The sequence below is a fragment of the Astyanax mexicanus genome, chromosome 12, assembly GCF_023375975.1.
Source record: "Astyanax mexicanus isolate ESR-SI-001 chromosome 12, AstMex3_surface, whole genome shotgun sequence".
NCBI classification, from domain to species: Eukaryota; Metazoa; Chordata; class Actinopteri; order Characiformes; family Acestrorhamphidae; genus Astyanax; species Astyanax mexicanus.
Window position 1 is genome coordinate 14,606,418 of NC_064419.1, and position 23,070 is coordinate 14,629,487.

At 42.3% G+C, this 23,070-nt stretch overlaps 1 protein-coding gene across 1 annotated transcript in view; it reads right to left on the reverse strand.

Moving 5' to 3' along the window:
- The window catches only part of LOC103046128 (rabenosyn-5), a 46,759-nt gene that overhangs the window by 5,265 nt on the left and 18,424 nt on the right, over positions 1-23,070 (reverse strand). Inside the window, exons 9-11 of the mRNA XM_022670756.2 lie at positions 6,145-6,231; positions 5,492-5,594; positions 3,125-3,229 (exon numbers count right to left, since the gene is read on the reverse strand). Coding sequence (XP_022526477.1) covers positions 3,125-3,229; positions 5,492-5,594; positions 6,145-6,231 — 295 coding nt within the window. The remainder of the gene's footprint in view (positions 1-3,124; positions 3,230-5,491; positions 5,595-6,144; positions 6,232-23,070) is intronic.

Sequence of the window (23,070 nt, forward strand, 5' to 3'; positions counted from 1 at the left end):
ACACAGGAGTTCTCTTTTAACATAGATTTATACAGGTCCTTCTCAAAAAAATAGCATATTGTGATAAAGTTCATTATTTTCTGTAATGTACTGATAAACATTAGACTTTCATTAATTTTAGATTCATTACACACAACTGAAGTAGTTTAAGCCTTTTATTGTTTTAATATTGATGATTTTGGCAAAAAAGTATCTCAAAAACCAATAAAAGAAAAGTGTTTTTAATACAAAAAAAGTCAACCTTCAGATAATTATGTTCAGTTATGCACTCAATACTTGGTCTAAATCCTTTTGCAGAAATGACTGCTTCAATGCGGCGTGGCATGGAGGCAATCAGCCTGTGGCACTGCTGAGGTGTTATGGAGGCCCAGGATTAGGGCTGTCCCTAACGATTATTTTTTAAACGATTATTCTAACGATTATTTTTTCGATTAGTCGACTAATCTATTTATTGAGAAACATATTTAAATAATTATTATTTTACGTTTTAAAGCAAACGATAAATTACTATATTTATATATAATAACAACAACAACAACACAAGCCTACTAAACCAAACCCCACACTTATAATCCCTTACATGTACAACACGTTGTTTAGATCTATAACGCTAAAAATGGATAAGCTCCCATACACCACCTCCGTGTGTTGTTTTCTGTGACCGCTAGATTTTGTGACCACTGGCAAGTAGTTCTCAGCAGACCGGTGCACTGGCCGATTCGAAACGTGTTCGTTTCTAATGTTTACCCCGACTGGCCAAAACGGTTTAGTTTAGGGCTGAGGGTAAGGTGTAGGTATAGAAAGCTTCCGTTTTGCCAATGAACGCTCATAACCGTGAGCACTGGTCACAAAATTCCGACGGTGACAGAAAACGGTGTAACACCGCAGCGCCGACGGCGCTAGCTAAAATAACTTAAGGCCTGAACTTATGAATAATGCTACTGTTTCTGGAAACTGCGAAATGCCATGCACAAATATAAACCAAAACTGTATAATTTCTGCCTGTGGCAGGTTTAAAACCTTTGGTAGACAGTCTTAAGTCTTTTTAAGGACACTCGCGGAGACCCTGATGTAAACGGTAACTTACTGTGTGACCCTGTTGACATAGTGCTCCTGGATGTTTGCGCTTCAAGTGCTCCTTTTGCACATATGGCAGAGGACCACATTGTTGCCCTTTTGCGTGAAATGCTCCCAAACTTTAGATGCCCGCTGGCGTTTTTTTGTAGCTGGAGATTGCTCTCCGGAGTCCATGCTCTCTAGAGCTTAGATTCTCTGGTCCGAACCCGACATGACCCGAGGCCCGACCGGAAATCCGACCCGGGCTCCAGAAAATAGTCCGAGATGTAGGCATCTGTTTTTTAATTATATTTTTATTTAAAAAAAAAAAACGAAAATAACGAAAACTGAAAGTGAAACTAAACTAATTTATTTATAAGCGCTGTTTTCACTACCGCAGTTCTACAGCGGGGGTGTTGTGCCGATTCTGTCCGCGAAGCGGGAGTCAGATTCAGCAGAGAGTCGGATTCGGCACAAGCGCGGCGGCACCTCGCGGTCCGCGGTGTCAGTTGTAAGCTCTCGCGCTAGCCGCAAAATACGGCAGAAAACACTGAGGGAGCTGCAGAATTATGAATGGGACTAGAATATGAGCACGAGGAGATCAAAGAGAACCTTCACCTGTGAGTAGCTCTCACCAGAACACGCAAATCTCTCTCTCTCTCTGTCTCTCTCTCTCTCTCTCGCACGTGAACTCCTCCGCGTTTGACCTGCAGCACTGTGTTTAGCTGTTCTTAAAAATCATTTTAATTAAATAATAGTTCTATGCCTCTATGTTACAGTGTAATTTAACATAATTCTGATCATATTTCGCTCATTCAAACAGCCCGAAAACAGCCAGTCGGAATTTTTGGGACCGATCTAACCTCTAATGCTCTCCCCAGGCGCCGCCATGTTTACGACGCGCCGACGCACGTTATGCAAATCGATGTATTTTCGTAATCGATGACGTCGATTATGTCGACGCGTCGCCCCAGCCCTACCCAGGATGCTTCGATAGCGGCCTTAAGCTCATCCAGAGTGTTGGGTCTTGTGTCTCTCAACTTTCTCTTCACAATATCCCACAGATTCTCTATGGGGTTCACGTCAGGAGAGTTGGCAGGCCAATTGAGCACAGTAATACCATGGTCAGTAAACCATTTACCAGTGGTTTTGGCACTGTGAGCAGGTGCCAGGTCGTGGTGAAAAATAAAATCTTCATCTCCATAAATCTTTTTAGCAGATGGAAGCATGAAGTGCTCCAAAATCTCCTGATAGCTAGCTGCATTGACCCTGCCCTTGATAAAACACAGTGGACCAACACCAGCAGCTGACATGGCTCCCAGACCATCACTAACTGTGGGTACTTGACACTGGACTTCAGGCATTTTGGCATTTCCTTCTCCCCAGTCTGCCTCCAGGCTCTGGCACCTTGATTTCCGAATGACATGCAAAATTTGAGCACCAGTCCAGTGCTGCTTCTCTGTTCAGGTCAGAAGCTTCTGCCGCTGTTTCTGGTTCAAAAGTGGCTTGACCTGGGGAATGCGGCACCTGTAGCCCATTCCCTGCACACGCCTGTGTACGGTGGCTCTGGATGTTTCTACTCCAGACTCAGTCCACTGCTTCCGCAGGTCCCCCAAGGTCTGGAATCGGCCCTTCTCCATGATCTTCCTCAGGGCCCGGTCACCTCTTCTCATGGTGCAGCGTTTTCTGCCACACTTTTTCCTTCTCACAGACTTCCCACTGAGGTGCCTTGATACAGCACTCTGGGAACAGCCTATTCATTCAGAAATTTCTTTCTGTGTCTTACCCTCTTGCTCCTGCATGCCAAATTCATCAGTATTAAACAATAAAAGACCTTAAATATTTCAGTTGGTGTGCAATGAATCTAAAATATATGAAAGTTTAATTTGATCATTTCATTATGGAAAAGAATGAACTTCATCACAATATGCAAACTTTTTGAGAAGGACCTGTGTATAAATATAAATATATATATATATATATATATATATATATATATATATATATATATATATATATATATATATATATATATTTATATATTCGGTCTTATAATAGAACTACTCACCAGTCTCTCCTGCTGGATTCTTTTCTCCTGCTCCACTTTCCTTTTCTCTTTCAGTTCCAAATATTTCTCCTTTGTAGGAAGAGACATCAGACCCAGAAGCTTTTCCTGTAGGATAAACACACACACACACACACACACACACTTTGCTTAAGTGGACAGAGGGGCTGGATGGAAAAGAGCAACTGTCTTCGTAATTACATCTATATAACCAACTGAAAAAAACAATCATGCATATCTCAGAACAGTTTTAGTTATACTGAACTGATCTCAGTAAGGGAACTTGGTCACGGTTCAGTTCATTCTCAGAACACAGCTGCCCTGCCCCCGCGCAACGCACCGATCTGTTGTCTGTCCAGTTCAGACTTCCAGCTCCGACCCAGTCAGAGATCTCTCTCTCTCGCACGCGCACACACACACACACACACACACACACACACTGCTCCTCATCCCTGAGATTTTTTTATACTAATCAAATTAGGTTCGAATGCAGAAATTCTCACAACCAAGCTGAGACATTTACAATCCAATTTATCTTACAGCACCCAAACATACAGGTATATACTATTATTATCCAATGTTGACCTAAATGAAGTTAATTCAGAGATTCTCTTTGAACTTCAGGAGTGAGTTTGCTGCACTGAAAGTAAAGGGGCTGAATAATATTGCACGCCCCACCTTTCAGTTTTTTATTTCTAAAAAAAAGTTTAAAATATCCAATAAATTTCGTTCCACTGCATGATTGTGTCCCACTTGTTGTTGATTCTTCACGAAAAAATTACAATTTCAGATTTTTATGTTTGAAGCCTGATATGTGGCACAAATTTGAAAAGTTCAAGGGGGCCAAATACTTTTGCAAGGCACTGTATATATATATATATATATATATATATATATAACTAATATAATAACTATAATAAATAATACATATATATATATATAAGTAGTGTCAATCGATGAAAAAAATAATCCTATTAATCACAACAAAATTCTGTGATTAACTGCGATTAATAACATTTGTTATTCTTCAGACGCAAACGTTTAGAGTGGATATTTAAATGTAAATAAAAAAATTAATGTAAGAAATGCAAAATGCAATTATATGTATATTACTGGTGTCAATTAAAATAATAGTATATACCTGTATGTTTGAGGGGAGATAAAATTAACGTTGGGTGCTGTAAGATAAATTGGATTGTAAATGTCTCAGCTTGGTTGTGAGAATTTCTGCATTCGAACCTAATTTGAGGAGTATAAAAAATCTCAGGGATGAGGAGCAGTGTGTGTGTGTGTGTGTGTGTGTGTGTGTGTGCACGTGCGAGAGAGAGATCTCCGACTGGGTCGGAGCTGGAAGTCTGAACTGGACAGACAACAGATCGGTGCGTTGGGCGGGGGCAGGGCAGCTGTGTTCTGAGAATGAACTGAACCGTGACCAAGTTCCCTTACTGAGATCAGTTCAGTATAACTAAAACTGTTCTGAGATATGCATGATGATGATAGATAAATAGAATCCACCTGTGTGTAATCAAGTCTCTGTATAAATGCACCTGCTCTGTGATAGTCTCAGAGTTCTGTTTAAAGCACAGAGAGCATCATGAAACCAAGGAACAAACCAGGCAGGTCTGAGATACTGTTGTTGAGAAGTTTAAAGACCTGAGACTGGGACGGAGATTTATCTTTCAACAAGACAATGATTCAAAACATAAAGCAAAATCTACAATTGGACGGTTCACAAATAAATCCAGGTATCCAGGTGTTAGAGACCTGAATCCAATGGAGAATCTGTGGAAAGAGCTGAAAACTGTTGTTTACAAACGCTCTCCATCCAACCTCACTGAGCTCCAGCTGTTTTGCAAGGAAGAATGGTGGCGCTACAAAGTATTAATGCAAGGGGGCGAATAATATTGCTATAGGACTCTTATCTGACTGACAGCGGTACTGACCAATCAGAACTTTTTAAAATTGCTTCTGCCCCCGTGTGTCTGCGTGGATCCTTCTCCTGATTTTGAGAAGAGTGTAGTAATGAGTCTGTTAGCAAAGTCGTAAGACAATCTAACCAATCAGATTCATGATTTTCACTCCGGGGGCGGGGCCATGGCTGTCTAACCCCTTCTCAGCGCTCTGCTGAACGGCACACAGTGGTTAGTTGTAAAACAGTGGGCATGCTGGATTAGGGTTGGGAGTGCGAGTTGGGTGGGGGTGGGGGAACACTCACACTCACACTCACACTCACACTCACACTCACTGCCTTGCAAAAATATTCGGCCCCTTTAAATTTTTCAACCCACATTTCACACACACATATATAGTTATTATATATATATATATATATATATATATATATATATATATATATATATAGTGTCTCACCTGTACAAACAATGTGGCTGAGTAGCGCACCATCCTCTGCAGTTGGAGTGTCCTCTGGTGAGGCTGCACATCATCTTTCATCCCTAGTGTTAAAATCTTCTTACTACAAAACACAAGCATGTTCAATAGCATCCGTTCTAATTTCATGTGCACTTTTCTAAGACTGAGAGCAGCTCTGACATAGTGCTGGGCGGTATCACCAAAAATGTATATTATGGTATTTTTCTAAATTCTGCCAGTTTCACAGTAGAACACAGTATTTTTTTTATTTTACTTACTTACTTATTTTATAAGTCCTTGTTTAAGTATTTAAGAGAGCTATTTCTCAAAAGCTCTATTGCACAAGACTCCGCATTCAGGACCAAGTCTGGGCTTGTCTGGGGTACGAGAGGAACGTTTGTTCAAACTGTGGATCAATTCCATTCCTCTCACTCCAGTTCGTATTCATGTCTATATACTCCAGTCACTCCAATATGTTACCTAGTTAAGCTGTATGCTTTTTCTGCAGTGCTGTTCCACACGGGACTCTGTAGGGCCTCTGGCGTTATGGCTGTATGATGCATACCGGTTTCAATTTCCCCTCCAGTATGCCGTATGAACCGGTATATCGCCCAGCACTACTCTGACGTTTGTGACTTCTGCCTTCGACTAACCTCAGAGCATCAATGTGCTCATAGTATTTCTGCACTTCCATCCTAAGAACACCAGCAGTTTCCAGGTTATAGGTGATCTCACCGGCACTGCAAGAGACAAATGAATACTAAATTATGTCTATGGCTACAACATAGTTCACAAATCTGCATGAATGATTAATAAAACCAAAGAAGCTACTGCAACACATTCAATATTTAAAAAATCACAAATTGACAAAACAAATCTTAACCTTGTGCTCTAGTATACAACAGACTATTATATAAACAAACAGTTTATATAATTTTAACATTCTGGACAGGTTTAATTTTTTTTGCCATGTATATCCTTTAAACTCAATTTTATATTGTGTTTATTATTTTATAGAACGGATTTAATAATTAAATTGTACAGTATGACATACCCTGTTGATTGAGGGTGATTTAGGGCACGGTCACCTTCCTAAGCATGGCTCAACTGGCTAGTGTGATCGCTCTGAACCATGCCGGGTTGGTAGAGGTGGCTTCTACGCTTTTATTAAGAAGAGGGTGCTTTTCATGGTGGGGGTCAGGGTGCGAATTATACAATGATAATTGGGGGGGGGGGATGTAAATGGAAACAAGTACAGCGCAGGCGCTTTACTAAACTAGGGTTGAAACAATTACTCGAGTAATTCGAGTTCGTTGATTAAAAAAAAATAATGATTCATTTTCTGTGCCTCGAGTAATCGTTTAATTAATTAAAACGCAGAGCACAGAATTTAGCGCAGACTTTTAATGTGAAAAAGCGCGTTTAGCATTACGTCATACACACAGGAAGCAGGAAGTGGAGGAGGCGGAGGTTTTTGGAGCAGAGAGCAGTTAAATTTAACTTATAATAAATCAATGAGATTAACATTAATGTACCTTAACATAACGACAGCCCTGTGGAGTGTGGATTATTAGGAATACTGTCTAATGTGTGTGGTTAGTTTATTTCAACAGAGACATGTTCTAGACTTAATACAGGCTTTATGTAAACAGTAAACACAGCGCTGTTGAGTTTATAAACAAATACATGTAAAATTAGGTCTGAGTAGTGTAAAATGTAAATAAACAACAACAACAAAAAAACATTTTTAATACTTTTGTTGTCACAATTATTCCACAGGGCTTGATATATTTACAAAAACATCCTATATCCATTACTGACAGAACTAGTGAGATCTCTGCTGTTGAGAAGCTAAGACGCACAACATAAAGCCAATGTTTATGCCTTTATTATTGATTAATGCCCTATATTTAATACTTAGAAAAAAACTTAGAAATCCTAAGTTGAAATAATTTAACTTAATTTATAAAAGTATTAATTATTCAATTATTATTATTATTATTATTATTATTAAGTTGGCTTGGAAAAGCCAACTTCTTGTTCTTCGTAATCTTCTTATTATTATTAAGTTGGCTTGGAAAAGCCAACTTCTTGTTCTTCGTAATCTTCTTATTAAGTTGGCTTGGAAAAGCCAACTTCTTGTTCTTCGTAATCTTCTTATTATTATTATTAAGTTGGCTTGGAAAAGCCAACTTATTGTTCTTCGTAATCTTCTTATTAAGTTGGCTTGGAAAAGCCAACTTATTGTTCTTCGTAATCTTCTTATTCTTATTATTATTATTATTCTCGCCATGTTTTTTGCAACGCTACTCCTCCTACAGCTTTTATGGTACAGTCACGAAATTTTCAGGGATCGTAGAACCTATGCCAACTTAAGTTGCTTGTGCTTTTTGAAGCGATATATCGTACGGTTTTCGTAAAAACTTCGTAAATGTACGAAATTTTTCCCATTGAAAATGAATGGGGAGAAATTCGAAAGCTCGTGTACGTCACAATTTTCAAGATACGAAGACGAAATTCGGCTGGTTTATAGAACATATCGCGTTCTTTCCGAAAATATGCTTCACGAAATTATATGTCGTACGGTTTTCGTACAATTATCGTACGAAGTTTCCCCATAGAAATGAATGGGGGGCCCAGAGTTCCATCTCACACACGAGCAGCTCTGCGCACGGAACCCCTTCTCTCCCCTGCTCCTCCAGTACTGTGAGTGTATGGAGGAGCTGCTGTATGGAGCAGCTATCAGTCAAAAGTTTGGACACCCCGGCAGCCCAGCCAGGGCTTAGCAACCACCTATTAACTGCTTAGCAAACACCTTAGCAACCACCTGGAAAACGTTAGCAACTGCCTAGCAACCACTTAGCAACACCTTAGCAACCACCTGGAAAACGTTAGCAACTGCCTAGCAACCACTTAGTAACCACCTGGATTTCATTAGCAACGTCCTAGCAACCACTTAGCAACCACTTTAGAAATTATAACAACTGCCTAGCAACCAGTTAGCAACACCTTAGCAACCACCAGGAAAACATTAGAAACTGCCTAGCAACAGCTTAGCAACCACTTAGCAACCACCTGGAAAACGTTGGCAACTGCCTAGCAACCACTTAGCAACAACTTAGCAACCACCTGGAAAACGTTAGCAACTGCCTAGCAACCACTTAGTAACCACCTGGAATACGTTAGCAACTTCCTAGCAACCACTTAGCAACAACTTTAGAAATTATAGCAACTGCCTAGCAACCAGTTGGCAACACCTTAGCAACCACCAGGAAAACATTAGAAACTGCCTAGCAACAGCTTAGCAACCACTTAGCAACCACCTGGAAAACGTTGGCAACTGCCTAGCAACCACTTAGCAACCACTTTAGAAACGATAGCAACTGCCTAGCAACCACTTAGCAACACCTTAACAACCACTAGGAAAACGTTAGCAACTGCCTAGCAACCACTTAGCAACACCTTAGCAACCACCTAGAAAACGTTATCAACTGCATAGCAACCACCTAGCAACAACTTAGCAACCACTAGGAAAACGTTAGCAACTGCCTAGCAACCACTTAGCAACCACTTTAGAAATGATAGCAACTGCCTAGCAACCACTTAGCAACACCTAAGCAACCACCTGGAAAACGTTAGCAACTGCCTAGCAACAGCTTAGCAACCACTTTAGAAATTAAAGCAACTGCCTAGCAACCACTTAGCAACCACATGGAAAACGTTAGCAACTGCCTAGCAACCACTTAGCAACCACTTTAGAAATGATAGAAACTGCTTAGCAACCACTAAGCAACCACTTAGCAACCACATGGAAAACGTTAGCAACTGCCTAGCAACCACTTAGTAACCACTTTAGAAACACCTTAGCAACCGCATAGCAACACCTTAGCAACCACATAGCAACCACCCTAGATACCATAGCAACACCTTAGCAACCACCTAGCAACCACCTTAGCAACCACCCCGGATACCATAGCAACACCCTAGCAACCACCTAGCAACACCTTAGCAACCACCCCAGGTACCATAGCAACACCTTAGCAACCGCATAGCAACACCTTAGCAACCACCTAGCAACCACCTAGCAACACCTTAGCAACCACCCAGGATACCATAGCAACACCTTAGCAACCGCATAGCAACACCTTAGCAACCACCTAGCAACCACCTTGCAACACCCTAGCAACCACCTAGCAACACCTTAGCAACCACCCCAGATACCATAGCAACACCCTAGCAACCACCTAGCAACACCCTAGCAACCACCTAGCAACACCTTAGCAACCACCCCAGATATCATAGCAACACCCTAGCAACCACCTAGCAACACCTTAGCAACCACCCCAGATACCATAGCAACCACCTAGCAACACCCTAGCAACCACCTAGCAACACCCTAGCAACACCTTAGCAACCACCCCGGATTCCATAGCAACACCTTAGCAACCACCTAGCAACACGTTAGCAACCACCTAGCAACATCTAAGCAACCACCCCGGATACCATAGCAACACCTTAGCAACAACCTAGCAACACCCTAGCAACCACCTAGCAACACCTTAGCAACCACCTGTTATATGTTAGCAATTGGCTAGCAACCAGTTAGCAACAGCTTAGCAACCACCTGGAAAACATTAGCAATTGCCTAGCAACAGCTTAGCAACCTTTTCAGAAATGATAGCAACCGCCTAGCAACACATTAGCAATCAAAAGTTTAACCAAAAGTTTTACGATTTCAGCATTTAAACAAGCGTTTTTAGATTTCAGCGTTTAACCAAATGTTTTTAGATTTCAGCGTTTAATCAAACGTTTTTAGATTTCAGCGTTTAACCAAATGTTTTTAGATTTCAGCGTTTAACCAAACGTTTTTAGATTTCAGCGTTTAATCAAACATTTTTAGATTTCAGCGTTTAACCAAATGTTTTTAGATTTCAGCGTTTAACCAAATGTTTTTAGATTTCAGCGTTTTTAGCATTTAGCGTTAACAGCATATCAATGACTCTTCACACTCTTCAGACAGAAAAAGCTTAGCAACCATTTTAACTTTTTAACGTTATTAGCGTTCTTTTCCAAGCCAACTTAAAGTTCGTTCACGAACTTTACCTTTTCTAGTTATTATTATTATTCTCGCCACAATTTCTGTAACGCTACTCCTCCTACAGCTTTAAACGTAGAATCACGAAATTTTGCAGTATCGTAGTACCTATACCAACTTAGGTTGCTTGTGCTTTTTGAAGCGATATATCGTACGGTTTTCGTAAAAACTTCGTAAACGTACGCATTTTTTTCCCATAGGAATGAATGGGGCGAATTTTGAAACGTCTGTAACCGCCACAATTTTTGAGATACAAACACCAAATTCGGCGAGCTTATAGATCTTATCGAGATCTTTAAATTAATAGGAGGTTGCGAAGTGATACGACGTACGGTTTTCGTACAATTGTCGTACGAAGTTTTCCCATAGAAATGAATGGGGGGCCCAGAGTTCCATCTCACACACGAGCAGCTCTGCGCACGGAACCCCTTCTCTCCCCTGCTCCTCCAGTACTGTGAGTGTATGGAGGAGCTGCTGTATGGAGCAGCTATCAGTCAAAAGTTTGGACACCCCGGCACCCCAGCCAGGTTTTAGCAACCACCTATTAACTGCTTAGCAACCACCTGGAAAACGTTAGCAACTGCCTAGCAACCACTTAGCAACACCTTAGCAACCACCTGGAAAACGTTAGCAACTGCCTAGCAACCACTTAGCAACAACTTAGCAACCACTTTAGAAATTATAGCAACTGCCTAGCAACCAGTTAGCAACACCTTAGCAACCACCTGGAAAACGTTAGCAACTGCCTAGCAACCACTTAGCAACACCTTAGCAACCACCTGGAAAACGTTAGCAACTGCCTAGCAACCACTTAGCAACCACTTTAGAAATTATAGCAACTGCCTAGCAACCAGTTAGCAACACCTTAGCAACCACCAGGAAAACGTTAGAAACAGCCTAGCAACAGCTTAGCAACCACTTTAGAAACGATAGCAACTGCCTAGCAACCACTTAGCAACACCTTAGCAACCACTAGGAAAACGTTAGCAACTGCCTAGCAACCACTTAGCAACACCTTAGCAACCACTAGGAAAACGTTAGCAACTGCCTAGCAACCACCTGGAAAACGTTAGCAACTGCCTAGCAACCACTTAGCAACCACCTGGAAAACGTTAGCAACTGCCTAGCAACCACTTAGCAACTGCCTAGCAACCACTTGGAAAACGTTAGCAACTGCCTAGCAACCATTTAGCAACTGCCTAGCAACCACCTGGAATACGTTAGCAACTGCCTAGCAACCACTTAGCAACCACCTGGAAAACGTTAGCAACTGCCTAGCAACCACTGAGCAACCACCTGGAAAACGTTAGCAACTGCCTAGCAACCACTTAGCAACTGCCTAGCAACCACCTGGAATATGTTAGCAACTGCCTAGCAACCACTTAGCAACCACCTGGAAAACGTTAGCAACTGCCTAGCAACAACTTAGCAACTGCCTAGCAACCACCTGGAAAACATTAGCAGCTGCCTAGCAACCACTTAGCAACCACCTGGAAAACGTTAGCAACTGCCTAGCAACCACTTAGCAACTGCCTAGCAACCACTTGGAAAACGTTAGCAACTGCCTAGCAACCACTTAGCAACTGCCTAGCAACCACCTGGAAAACGTTAGCAACTGCCTAGCAACCACTTAGCAACCACCTGGAAAACGTTAGCAACTGCCTAGCAACCACTTAGCAACTGCCTAGCAACCACTTGGAAAACGTTAGCAACTGCCTAGCAACCACTTAGCAACTGCCTAGCAACCACCTGGAAAACGTTAGCAACTGCCTAGCAACCAATTAGCAACCACCTGGAAAACGTTAGCAACTGCCTAGCAACCACTTAGCAACACCTTAACAACCACTAGGAAAACGTTAGCAACTGCCTAGCAACCACTTAGCAACCACTTTAGAAATGATAGCAACTGCCTAGCAACCACCTAGCAACACCTTAGCAACCACCCCGGATACCATAGCAACACCTTAGCAACCACCTAGCAACAAGTTATCAACCACCTAGCAACCACCTAGCAACATCTTAGCAACCACCCCGGATACCATAGCAACACCCTAGCAACAACCTATCAACCACCTAGCAACACCTTAGCAACCACCTGTAATATGTTAGCAACTGCCTAGCAACCAGTTAGCAACAGCTTAGCAACCACCTGGAAAACATTAGCAACTGCCTAGCAACAGCTTAGCAACCACTTCAGAAATGATAGCAACTGCCTAGCATCAAATTGGCAATCAAAAGATTAACCAAAAGTTTTACGATTTCAGCATTTAAACAAACGTTTTTAGATTTCAGCGTTTAACCAAACGTTTTTAGATTTCAGCGTTTAATCAAACGTTTTTAGATTTCAGCGTTTAACCAAATGTTTTTAGATTTCAGCGTTTAACCAAACGTTTTTAGATTTCAGCGTTTAATCAAACGTTTTTAGATTTCAGCGTTTAACCAAATGTTTTTAGATTTCAGCGTTTAACCAAACGTTTTTAGATTTCAGCGTTTTTAGCATTTAGCGTTTAGCCAAAAGTTAACAGCATGTCAATGACTCTTCACACTCTTCAGACGGAAAAAGCTTAGCAACCATTTTAACTTTTTAACGTTATTAGCGTTCTTTTCCAAGCCAACTTAAAGTTCGTTCACGAACTTTACCTTTTCTAGTTATTATTATTATTATTATTATTCTTACGCCTTTTTTTCTGTACGCTACTCCTCCTAGAGCTTTCAACGTAGAATCACGAAACTTTCACGGATCGTAGGACCTATGCCAACTTAGCGTGCTTGTGCTTTTTGGAGCGATTTATCGTACGGTTTTCGTAAAAACTTCGTAAACGTACGCATTTTTTCCCCATAGGAATGAATGGGGCGAAATTTTAAACGTCCGTAACCGCCACAATTTTTGAGATACGAATACCAAATTTGGCGAGCTTATAGATCTTACCGAGATCTTTAAATTAATAGCAGGTTGCGAAGCGATACGACGTACGGTTTTCGTACAATTTTCGTACGAAGTTTTCCCATAGAAATGAATGGGGGGCCCAGAGTTCCATCTCGCACACGAGCAGCTCTGCGCACGGAACCCCTTCTCTCCCCTGCTCCTCCAGTACTGTGAGTGTATGGAGGAGCTGCTGTATGGAGCAGCTATCAGTCAAAAGTTTGGACACCCCGGCACCCCAGCCAGGGTTTAGCAACCACCTATTAACTGCTTAGCAACCACTCTCTCTTTCTCACTCTCTCTTTCGCTCTCTACTTCTCTAATTCTCACTCTCTTTCCCACTCTCTCTCTATTTCTATATTTCTCACTCTTTCTTTTGCTCTCTACTTCTCTACTTCTCACTCTCTCTTTTGCTCTCTACTTCTCTATTTCTCACTCTCTTTTGCTCTCTACTCCTCTATTTCTCACTCTCTTTCTCACTCTCTCTCTCTACGTCTCTATTTCTCACTCTATTTCTCACTCTCTCTCTACTTCTCTATCTCACTCTCTCTTTCTCACTCTCTCTACGTCTCTATTTCTCACTCTCTCTCTACTTCTCTATCTCACTCTCTCTTTCTCACTCTCTCTCTACTTCTCTAATTCTCACTATCTTTCACACTCTCTCTCTACTTCTCTATTTCTCACTCTTTCTTTTGCTCTCTACTTCTCACTCTCTCGTTTGCTCTCTACTTCTCTGTCTCACTCTCTCTTTTGCTCTCTACTTCTCACTCTCTCTTTTGCTCTCTACTTCTCTATTTCTCACTCTCTCTCTACGTCTCTATTTCTCACTCTCTCTCTACTTCTCTATTTCTCACTCTCTCTTTCTCACTCTTTTCTACGTCTCTATTTCTCACTCTCTCTACTTCTCTATTTCTCACTCTTTCTCACTCTCTCTCTACGTCTCTATTTCTCACTCTCTCTCTCTACTTCTATATTTCTCACTCTCTCTACTTCTATATTTCTCACTCTCTTTTTCACTCTCTCTCTATGTCTCTATTTCTCTTTATTTCTCACTCTCTCTACTTCTATATTTCTCACTCTCTTTTTCACTCTCTCTCTACGTCTCTATTTCTCACTCTCTTTCTACTTCTCTATTTCTCACTCTCTTTCTCACTCTCTCTCTACGTCTCTATTTCTCACTCTCTCTACTTCTCTATTTCTCACTCTCTCTTTCTCACTCTCTCTCTACTTCTCTATTTCTCACTCTCTCTTTCTCACTCTCTCTACTTTTCTATGTCTCTTTCTTTCTACTTTTCTATTTCTCTATTTCTCTCTTACTCTCTCTTTATTTCTCGCTCTTCTCTCTACTTCTCTTTCACTCTACTTTTCTGTCTTGCTTTCTCTTTCTATCTATCTCTCTACTACATCCTTTTTCTTTCTCTACTTCTTTATTTCTCGATCTCTCTTTTTCCCTAATTCTCTTTCTCTCGCTCAATATTTCTCTCTACTTGTCACTCTTTTTCTCACATTCTCGGGTGTTCTTTCTCTACTTCTCACGCTGATTTTCTCTCTACTTCTCTATTTCAGGCTCTCCCTTTTTCTGTACTTCTACATTTAACACTCTTTCTTTTTATCTACTACTGCCTAGGAACCAGTTAGATACACCTTAGCAACCACCTGGAAAACATTAGCAACTGCCTAGCAACCACTTAGCAACCATGTGTAATACGTTAGCAACTGCCTAGCAACCAGATAGCAACACCTTAGCAACCACCTGGAAAACGTTAGCAACTGCTTAGCAACCACTTTAGAAATGGTAGCAACTGCCTAGCGACCAGTCAGATACACCTAGCAACACCTTAGCAACCACCCCAGATACCATAGCAACATCTTAGCAACCACCTAGCAACACCTTAGCAACCACCACAGACACCATAGCAACACCTTAGCAACCGCCTAGCAACCGTCTAGCAACCACCTAGCAACACCTTAGCAACCACCCCGGATACCATAGCAACACCTTAGCAACCACCTAGCAACACCTTAGCAACCACCCTGGATACCATAGCAACACCTTAGCAACCACCTAGCAAAACCTTAGCAACCACCTAGCAACACCCTAGCAACCACCTAGCAACACCTTAGCAACCACCTTGCAACCACCTAGCAACACCTTAGCAACCACCCCGGATACCATAGCAACACCTTAGCAACCACCTAGCAATACCTTAGCAACCACCCTGGATACCAAATCAACACCTTAGCAACCACCTAGCAACACCCTAGCAACCACCTAGCAACCACCTAGCAACACCTTAGCAACCACCCTGGATACCATAGCAACACCTTAGCAACCACCTAGCAACACCTTAGCAACCACCCCGGATACCATAGCAACACCATAGCCACCACCTAGCAACACCTTAGCAACCACCAAGCAACACCTTAGCAACCACCCTGGATACCATAGCAACCGCCTAGCAACACCCTAGCAACCACCTAGCAACACCTTAGCAACCACCCTGGATACCATAGCAACACCTTAGCAACCACCTAGCAACACCTTAGCAACCAACCCGGATACCATAGCAACACCTTAGCAACCACCCCGGATCCCATAGCAACACCTTAGCAACCACCTAGCAACCCTCTAGCAACCACCTAGCAACACCTTAGCAACCACCCCAGATACCATAGCAACACCTTAGCAACCACCTAGCAACACCTTAGCAACCACCCCAGATACCATAGCAACCAGTCCAAAACTTTTTGGACTTCAACATTTAGCCGAAAGTCAACAGCATAGCAACCACTCTTCACACGCTTTAGACAGAAATATCTTAGCAACCATTTTTACTATTCAACGTTATTTAACTATTTAACGTACTTTTCCAAGCCAACTTAAAGTTCGTTATCGAACTTTCCTTTTCTAGTTATTATTATTATTATTATTATTATTATTCTTACGCCTTTTTTTCTGTACGCTACTCCTCCTAGAGCTTTCAACGTAGAATCACGAAACTTTCACGGATCGTAGGACCTATGCCAACTTAGCGTGCTTGTGCTTTTTGGAGCGATTTATCGTACGGTTTTCGTAAAAACTTCGTAAACGTACGCATTTTTTCCCCATAGGAATGAATGGGGCGAAATTTTAAACGTCCGTAACCGCCACAATTTTTGAGATACGAAAACCAAATTTGGCGAGCTTATAGATCTTACCGAGATCTTTAAATTAATAGCAGGTTGCGAAGCGATACGACGTACGGTTTTCGTACAATTTTCGTACGAAGTTTTCCCATAGAAATGAATGGGGGGCCCAGAGTTCCATCTCGCACACGAGCAGCTCTGCGCACGGAACCCCTTCTCTCCCCTGCTCCTCCAGTACTGTGAGTGTATGGAGGAGCTGCTGTATGGAGCAGCTATCAGTCAAAAGTTTGGACACCCCGGCACCCCAGCCAGGGTTTAGCAACCACCTATTAACTGCTTAGCAACCACTCTCTCTTTCGCTCTCTACTTCTCTAATTCTCACTCTCTTTCCCACTCTCTCTCTATTTCTATATTTCTCACTCTTTCTTTTGCTCTCTACTTCTCTACTTCTCACTCTCTCTTTTGCTCTCTACTTCTCTATTTCTCACTCTCTTTTGCTCTCTACTCCTCTATTTCTCACTCTCTTTCTCACTCTCTCTCTACGTCTCTATTTCTCACTCTATTTCTCACTCTCTCTCTACTTCTCTATCTCACTCTCTCTTTCTCACTCTCTCTCTACTTCTCTAATTCTCACTCTATCTTTCCCACTCTCTCTCTACTTCTCTATTTCTCACTCTTTCTTTTGCTCTCTACTTCTCTACTTCTCACTCTCTCGTTTGCTCTCTACTTCTCTGTCTCACTCTCTCTTTTGCTCTCTACTTCTCACTCTCTCTTTTGCTCTCTACTTCTCTATTTCTCACTCTCTCTCTACGTCTCTATTTCTCACTCTCTCTCTACTTCTCTATTTCTCACTCTCTCTTTCTCACTCTTTTCTACGTCTCTATTTCTCACTCTCTCTACTTCTCTATTTCTCACTCTTTCTCACTCTCTCTCTACGTCTCTATTTCTCACTCTCTCTCTACGTCTCTATTTCTCACTCTCTCTCTCTACTTCTATATTTCTCACTCTCTCTACTTCTATATTTCTCACTCTCTTTTTCACTCTCTCTCTACGTCTCTATTTCTCTTTATTTCTCACTCTCTCTACTTCTATATTTCTCACTCTCTTTTTCACTCTCTCTCTACGTCTCTATTTCTCATTCTCTCTCTACTTCTCTATTTCTCACTCTCTTTCTCACTCTCTCTCTACGTCTCTATTTCTCACTCTCTCTACTTCTCTATTTCTCACTCTCTCTTTCTCACTCTCTCTCTACTTCTCTATTTCTCACTCTCTCTTTCTCACTCTCTCTACTTTTCTATGTCTCTTTCTTTCTACTTTTCTATTTCTCTATTTCTCTCTTACTCTCTCTTTATTTCTCGCTCTTCTCTCTACTTCTCTTTCACTCTACTTTTCTGTCTTGCTTTCTCTTTCTATCTATCTCTCTACTACATCCTTTTTCTTTCTCTACTTCTTTATTTCTCGATCTCTCTTTTTCCCTAATTCTCTTTCTCTCGCTCAATATTTCTCTCTACTTGTCACTCTTTTTCTCACATTCTCGGGTGTTCTTTATCTACTTCTCACGCTGATTTTCTCTCTACTTCTCTATTTCAGGCTCTCCCTTTTTCTGTACTTCTACATTTAACACTCTTTCTTTTTATCTACTACTGCCTAGGAACCAGTTAGATACACCTTAGCAACCACCTGGAAAACATTAGCAACTGCCTAGCAACCACTTAGCAACCATGTGTAATACGTTAGCAACTGCCTAGCAACCAGATAGCAACACCTTAGCAACCACCTGGAAAACGTTAGCAACTGCCTAGCAACTGCTTAGCAACCACTTTAGAAATGGTAGCAACTGCCTAGCGACCAGTTAGATACACCTAGCAACACCTTAGCAACCACCCCAGATACCATAGCAACATCTTAGCAACCACCTAGCAACACCTTAGCAAATGTCCTAGACACCATAGCAACACCTTAGCAACCGCCTAGCAACACCTTAGCAACCACCTTGCAACCACCTAGCAACACCTTAGCAACCACCCCGGATACCATAGCAACACCTTAGCAACCACCTAGCAACACCTTAGCAACCACCTAGCAACACCTTAGCAACCACCCTGGATACCATAGCAACACCTTAGCAACCACCTAGCAACACCCTAGCAACCACCTAGCAACCACCTTGCAACACCTTAGCAACCACCCTGGATACCATAGCAACACCTTAGCAACCACCTAGCAACACCTTAGCAACCACCTAGAAACACCTTAGCAACCACCCAGGATACCATAGCAACACCTTAGCAACCACCTAGCAACACCTTAGCAACCACCCTGGATACCATAGCAACACCTTAGCAACCACCTAGCAACACCTTAGCAACCACACCATAGCATCCACCCCGGATACCATAGCAACACTTAAGCAACCGCCTAGCAACCACCTAGCAACACCTTAGCAACCACCCCGGATACCATAGCAACACCTTAGCAACCACCTAGCAACACCTTAGCAACCACCTAGCAACACCTTAGCAACCACCTAGAAACACCTTAGCAACCACCCAGGATACCATAGCAACACCTTAGCAACTGCCTAGCAACCACCTAGCAACACCTTAGCAACCACCCAGGATAGCATAGCAACACCTTAGCAACCACCTAGCAACACCTTAGCAACCACCCCGGATACCATAGCAACACCTTAGCAACCACCTAGCAACACCTTAGCAACCACCCTGGATACCATAGCAACACCTTAGCAACCACCTAGCAAAACCTTAGCAACCACCTAGCAACACCCTAGCAACCACCTAGCAACACCTTAGCAACCACCTTGCAACCACCTAGCAACACCTTAGCAACCACCCCGGATACCATAGCAACACCTTAGCAACCACCTAGCAACACCTTAGCAACCACCTAGCAATACCTTAGCAACCACCCTGGATACCAAATCAACACCTTAGCAACCACCTAGCAACACCCTAGCAACCACCTAGCAACCACCTAGCAACACCTTAGCAACCACCCTGGATACCATAGCAACACCTTAGCAACCACCTAGCAACACCTTAGCAACCACCCCGGATACCATAGCAACACCATAGCCACCACCTAGCAACACCTTAGCAACCACCAAGCAACACCTTAGCAACCACCCTGGATACCATAGCAACCGCCTAGCAACACCCTAGCAACCACCTAGCAACACCTTAGCAACCACCCTGGATACCATAGCAACACCTTAGCAACCACCTAGCAACACCTTAGCAACCAACCCGGATACCATAGCAACACCTTAGCAACCACCCCGGATCCCATAGCAACACCTTAGCAACCACCTAGCAACCCTCTAGCAACCACCTAGCAACACCTTAGCAACCACCCCAGATACCATAGCAACACCTTAGCAACCACCTAGCAACACCTTAGCAACCACCCCAGATACCATAGCAACCAGTCCAAAACTTTTTGGACTTCAACATTTAGCCGAAAGTCAACAGCATAGCAACCACTCTTCACACGCTTTAGACAGAAATATCTTAGCAACCATTTTTACTATTCAACGTTATTTAACTATTTAACGTACTTTTCCAAGCCAACTTAAAGTTCGTTATCGAACTTTCCTTTTCTAGTTATTATTATTAAGTTGGCTTGGAAAAGCCAACTTATTGTTCTTCGTAATCTTCTTATTATTAAGTTGGCTTGGAAAAGCCAACTTATTGTTCTTCGTAATCTTCTTATTATTATTATTATTATTCCGCGCTTTTTTTGTTGTACGCATCTCCTCCTACAGCTTTTGACGTAGAATCACGAAATTTTACAGTATCGTAGTACCTATAGCGGTTCAGGTTGCTTGTGCTTTTTGAAGCGATATATCGTACGGTTTTCGTAAAAACTTCGTAAACGTACGCATTTTTTTCCCATAGGAATGAATGGGGCCAAATTTTAAACGTCCGTAACTGCCACAATTTTTGAGATACGAACACCAAATTCGGCGAGCTTATAGATCTTACCGAGATCTTTAAATTAATAGCAGGTTGCGAAGTGATACGACGTACGGTTTTCGTACAATTGTCGTACGAAGTTTTCCCATAGAAATGAATGGGGAGCCCAGAGTTCCATCTCACACACGAGCAGCTCTGCGCACGGAACCCCTTCTCTCCCCTGCTCCTCCAGTACTGTGAGTGTATGGAGGAGCTGCTGTATGGAGCAGCTATCAGTCAAAAGTTTGGACACCCCGGCACCCCAGCCAGGTTTTAGCAACCACCTATTAACTGCTTAGCAACCACTTAGCAACACCTTAGCAACCACCTGGAAAACGTTAGCAACTGCCTAGCAACCACTTAGCAACAACTTAGCAACCACTTTAGAAATTATAGCAACTGCCTAGCAACCAGTTAGCAACCACTTAGTAAACACCTGGAAAACGTTAGCAACTGCCTAGCAACCACTTAGCAACTGCCTAGCAACCACTTGGAAAACGCTAGCAACTGCCTAGCAACCACTTAGCAACTGCCTAGCAACCACCTGGAATACGTTAGCAACTGCCTAGCAACCACTTAGCAACCACCTGGAAAACATTAGCAACTGCCTAGCAACCACTGAGCAACCACCTGGAAAACGTTAGCAACTGCCTAGCAACCACTTAGCAACTGCCTAGCAACCACCTGGAATACGTTAGCAACTGCCTAGCAACCACTTAGCAACCACCTGGAAAACGTTAGCAACTGCCTAGCAACAACTTAGCAACTGCCTAGCAACCACCTGGAAAACGTTAGCAACTGCCTAGCAACCACTTAGCAACCACCTGGAAAACGTTAGCAACTGCCTAGCAACCACTTAGCAACTGCCTAGCAACCACCTGGAAACGTTAGCAACTGCCTAGCAACCACTTAGCAACCACCTGGAAAACGTTAGCAACTGCCTAGCAACCACTTAGCAGCTGCCTAGCAACCACCTGGAATACGTTAGCAACTACCTAGCAACCACTTAGCAACCACCTGGAAAATGTTAGCAACTGCCTAGCAACCACTTAGCAGCTGCCTAGCAACCACCTGGAATACGTTAGCAACTGCCTAGCAACCACTTAGCAACCACCTGGAAAACGTTAGCAACTGCCTAGCAACAACTTAGCAACTGCCTAGCAACCACCTGGAAAACGTTAGCAACTGCCTAGCAACCACTTAGCATCCACCTGGAAAACATTAGCAACTGCCTAGCAACCACCTGGAAAATGTTAGCAACTGCCTAGCAACCACTTAGCAACTGCCTAGCAACCACTTGGAAAACATTAGCAACTGCCTAGCAACCACTTAGCAACTGCCTAGCAACCACCTAGAAAACGTTAGCAACTGCCTAGCAACCACTTAGCAACCACCTGGAAAACGTTAGCAACTGCCTACCAACCGCTTAGCAACCACCTGGAAAACGTTAGCAACTGCCTAGCAACCACTTAGCAACTGCCTAGCAACCACCTGGAATACGTTAGCAACTGCCTAGCAACCACTTAGCAACCACCTGGAAAACGTTAGCAACTGCCTAGCAACCACTTAGCAACTGCCTAGCAACCACCTGGAATATGTTATCAACTGCCTAGCAACCACTTAGCAACCACCTGGAAAACGTTAGCAACTGCCTAGCAACCACTAAGCAACTGCCTAGCAACCACTTGGAAAACATTAGCAACTGCCTAGCAACCACTTAGCAACTGCCTAGCAACCACCTGTTATATGTTAGCAATTGCCTAGCAACCAGTTAGCAACAGCTTAGCAACCACCTGGAAAACATTAGCAATTGCCTAGCAACAGCTTAGCAACCTTTTCAGAAATAATAGCAACCGCCTAGCAACACATTAGCAATCAAAAGTTTAACCAAAAGTTTTACGATTTCAGCATTTAAACAAGCGTTTTTAGATTTCAGCGTTTAACCAAACGTTTTTAGATTTCAGCGTTTAATCAAACGTTTTTAGATTTCAGCGTTTAACCAAATGTTTTTAGATTTCAGCGTTTAACCAAACGTTTTTAGATTTCAGCGTTTAATCAAACATTTTTAGATTTCAGCATTTAACCAAATGTTTTTAGATTTCAGCGTTTTTAGCATTTAGCGTTAACAGCAAATCAATGACTCTTCACACTCTTCAGACGGAAAAAGCTTAGCAACCATTTTAACTTTTTAACGTTATTAGCGTTCTTTTCCAAGCCAACTTAAAGTTCGTTCACGAACTTTACCTTTTCTAGTTATTATTATTATTCCGCGCTTTTTTTGTTGTACGCTACTCCTCCTACAGCTTTTGACGTAGAACCACGAAATTTTACAGTATCGTAGGACCTATAGCGGTTCAGGTTGCTTGTGCTTTTTGAAGCGATATATCGTACGGTTTTCGTAAAAACTTCGTAAACGTACGCATTTTTTTCCCATAGGAATGAATGGGGCCAAATTTTAAAC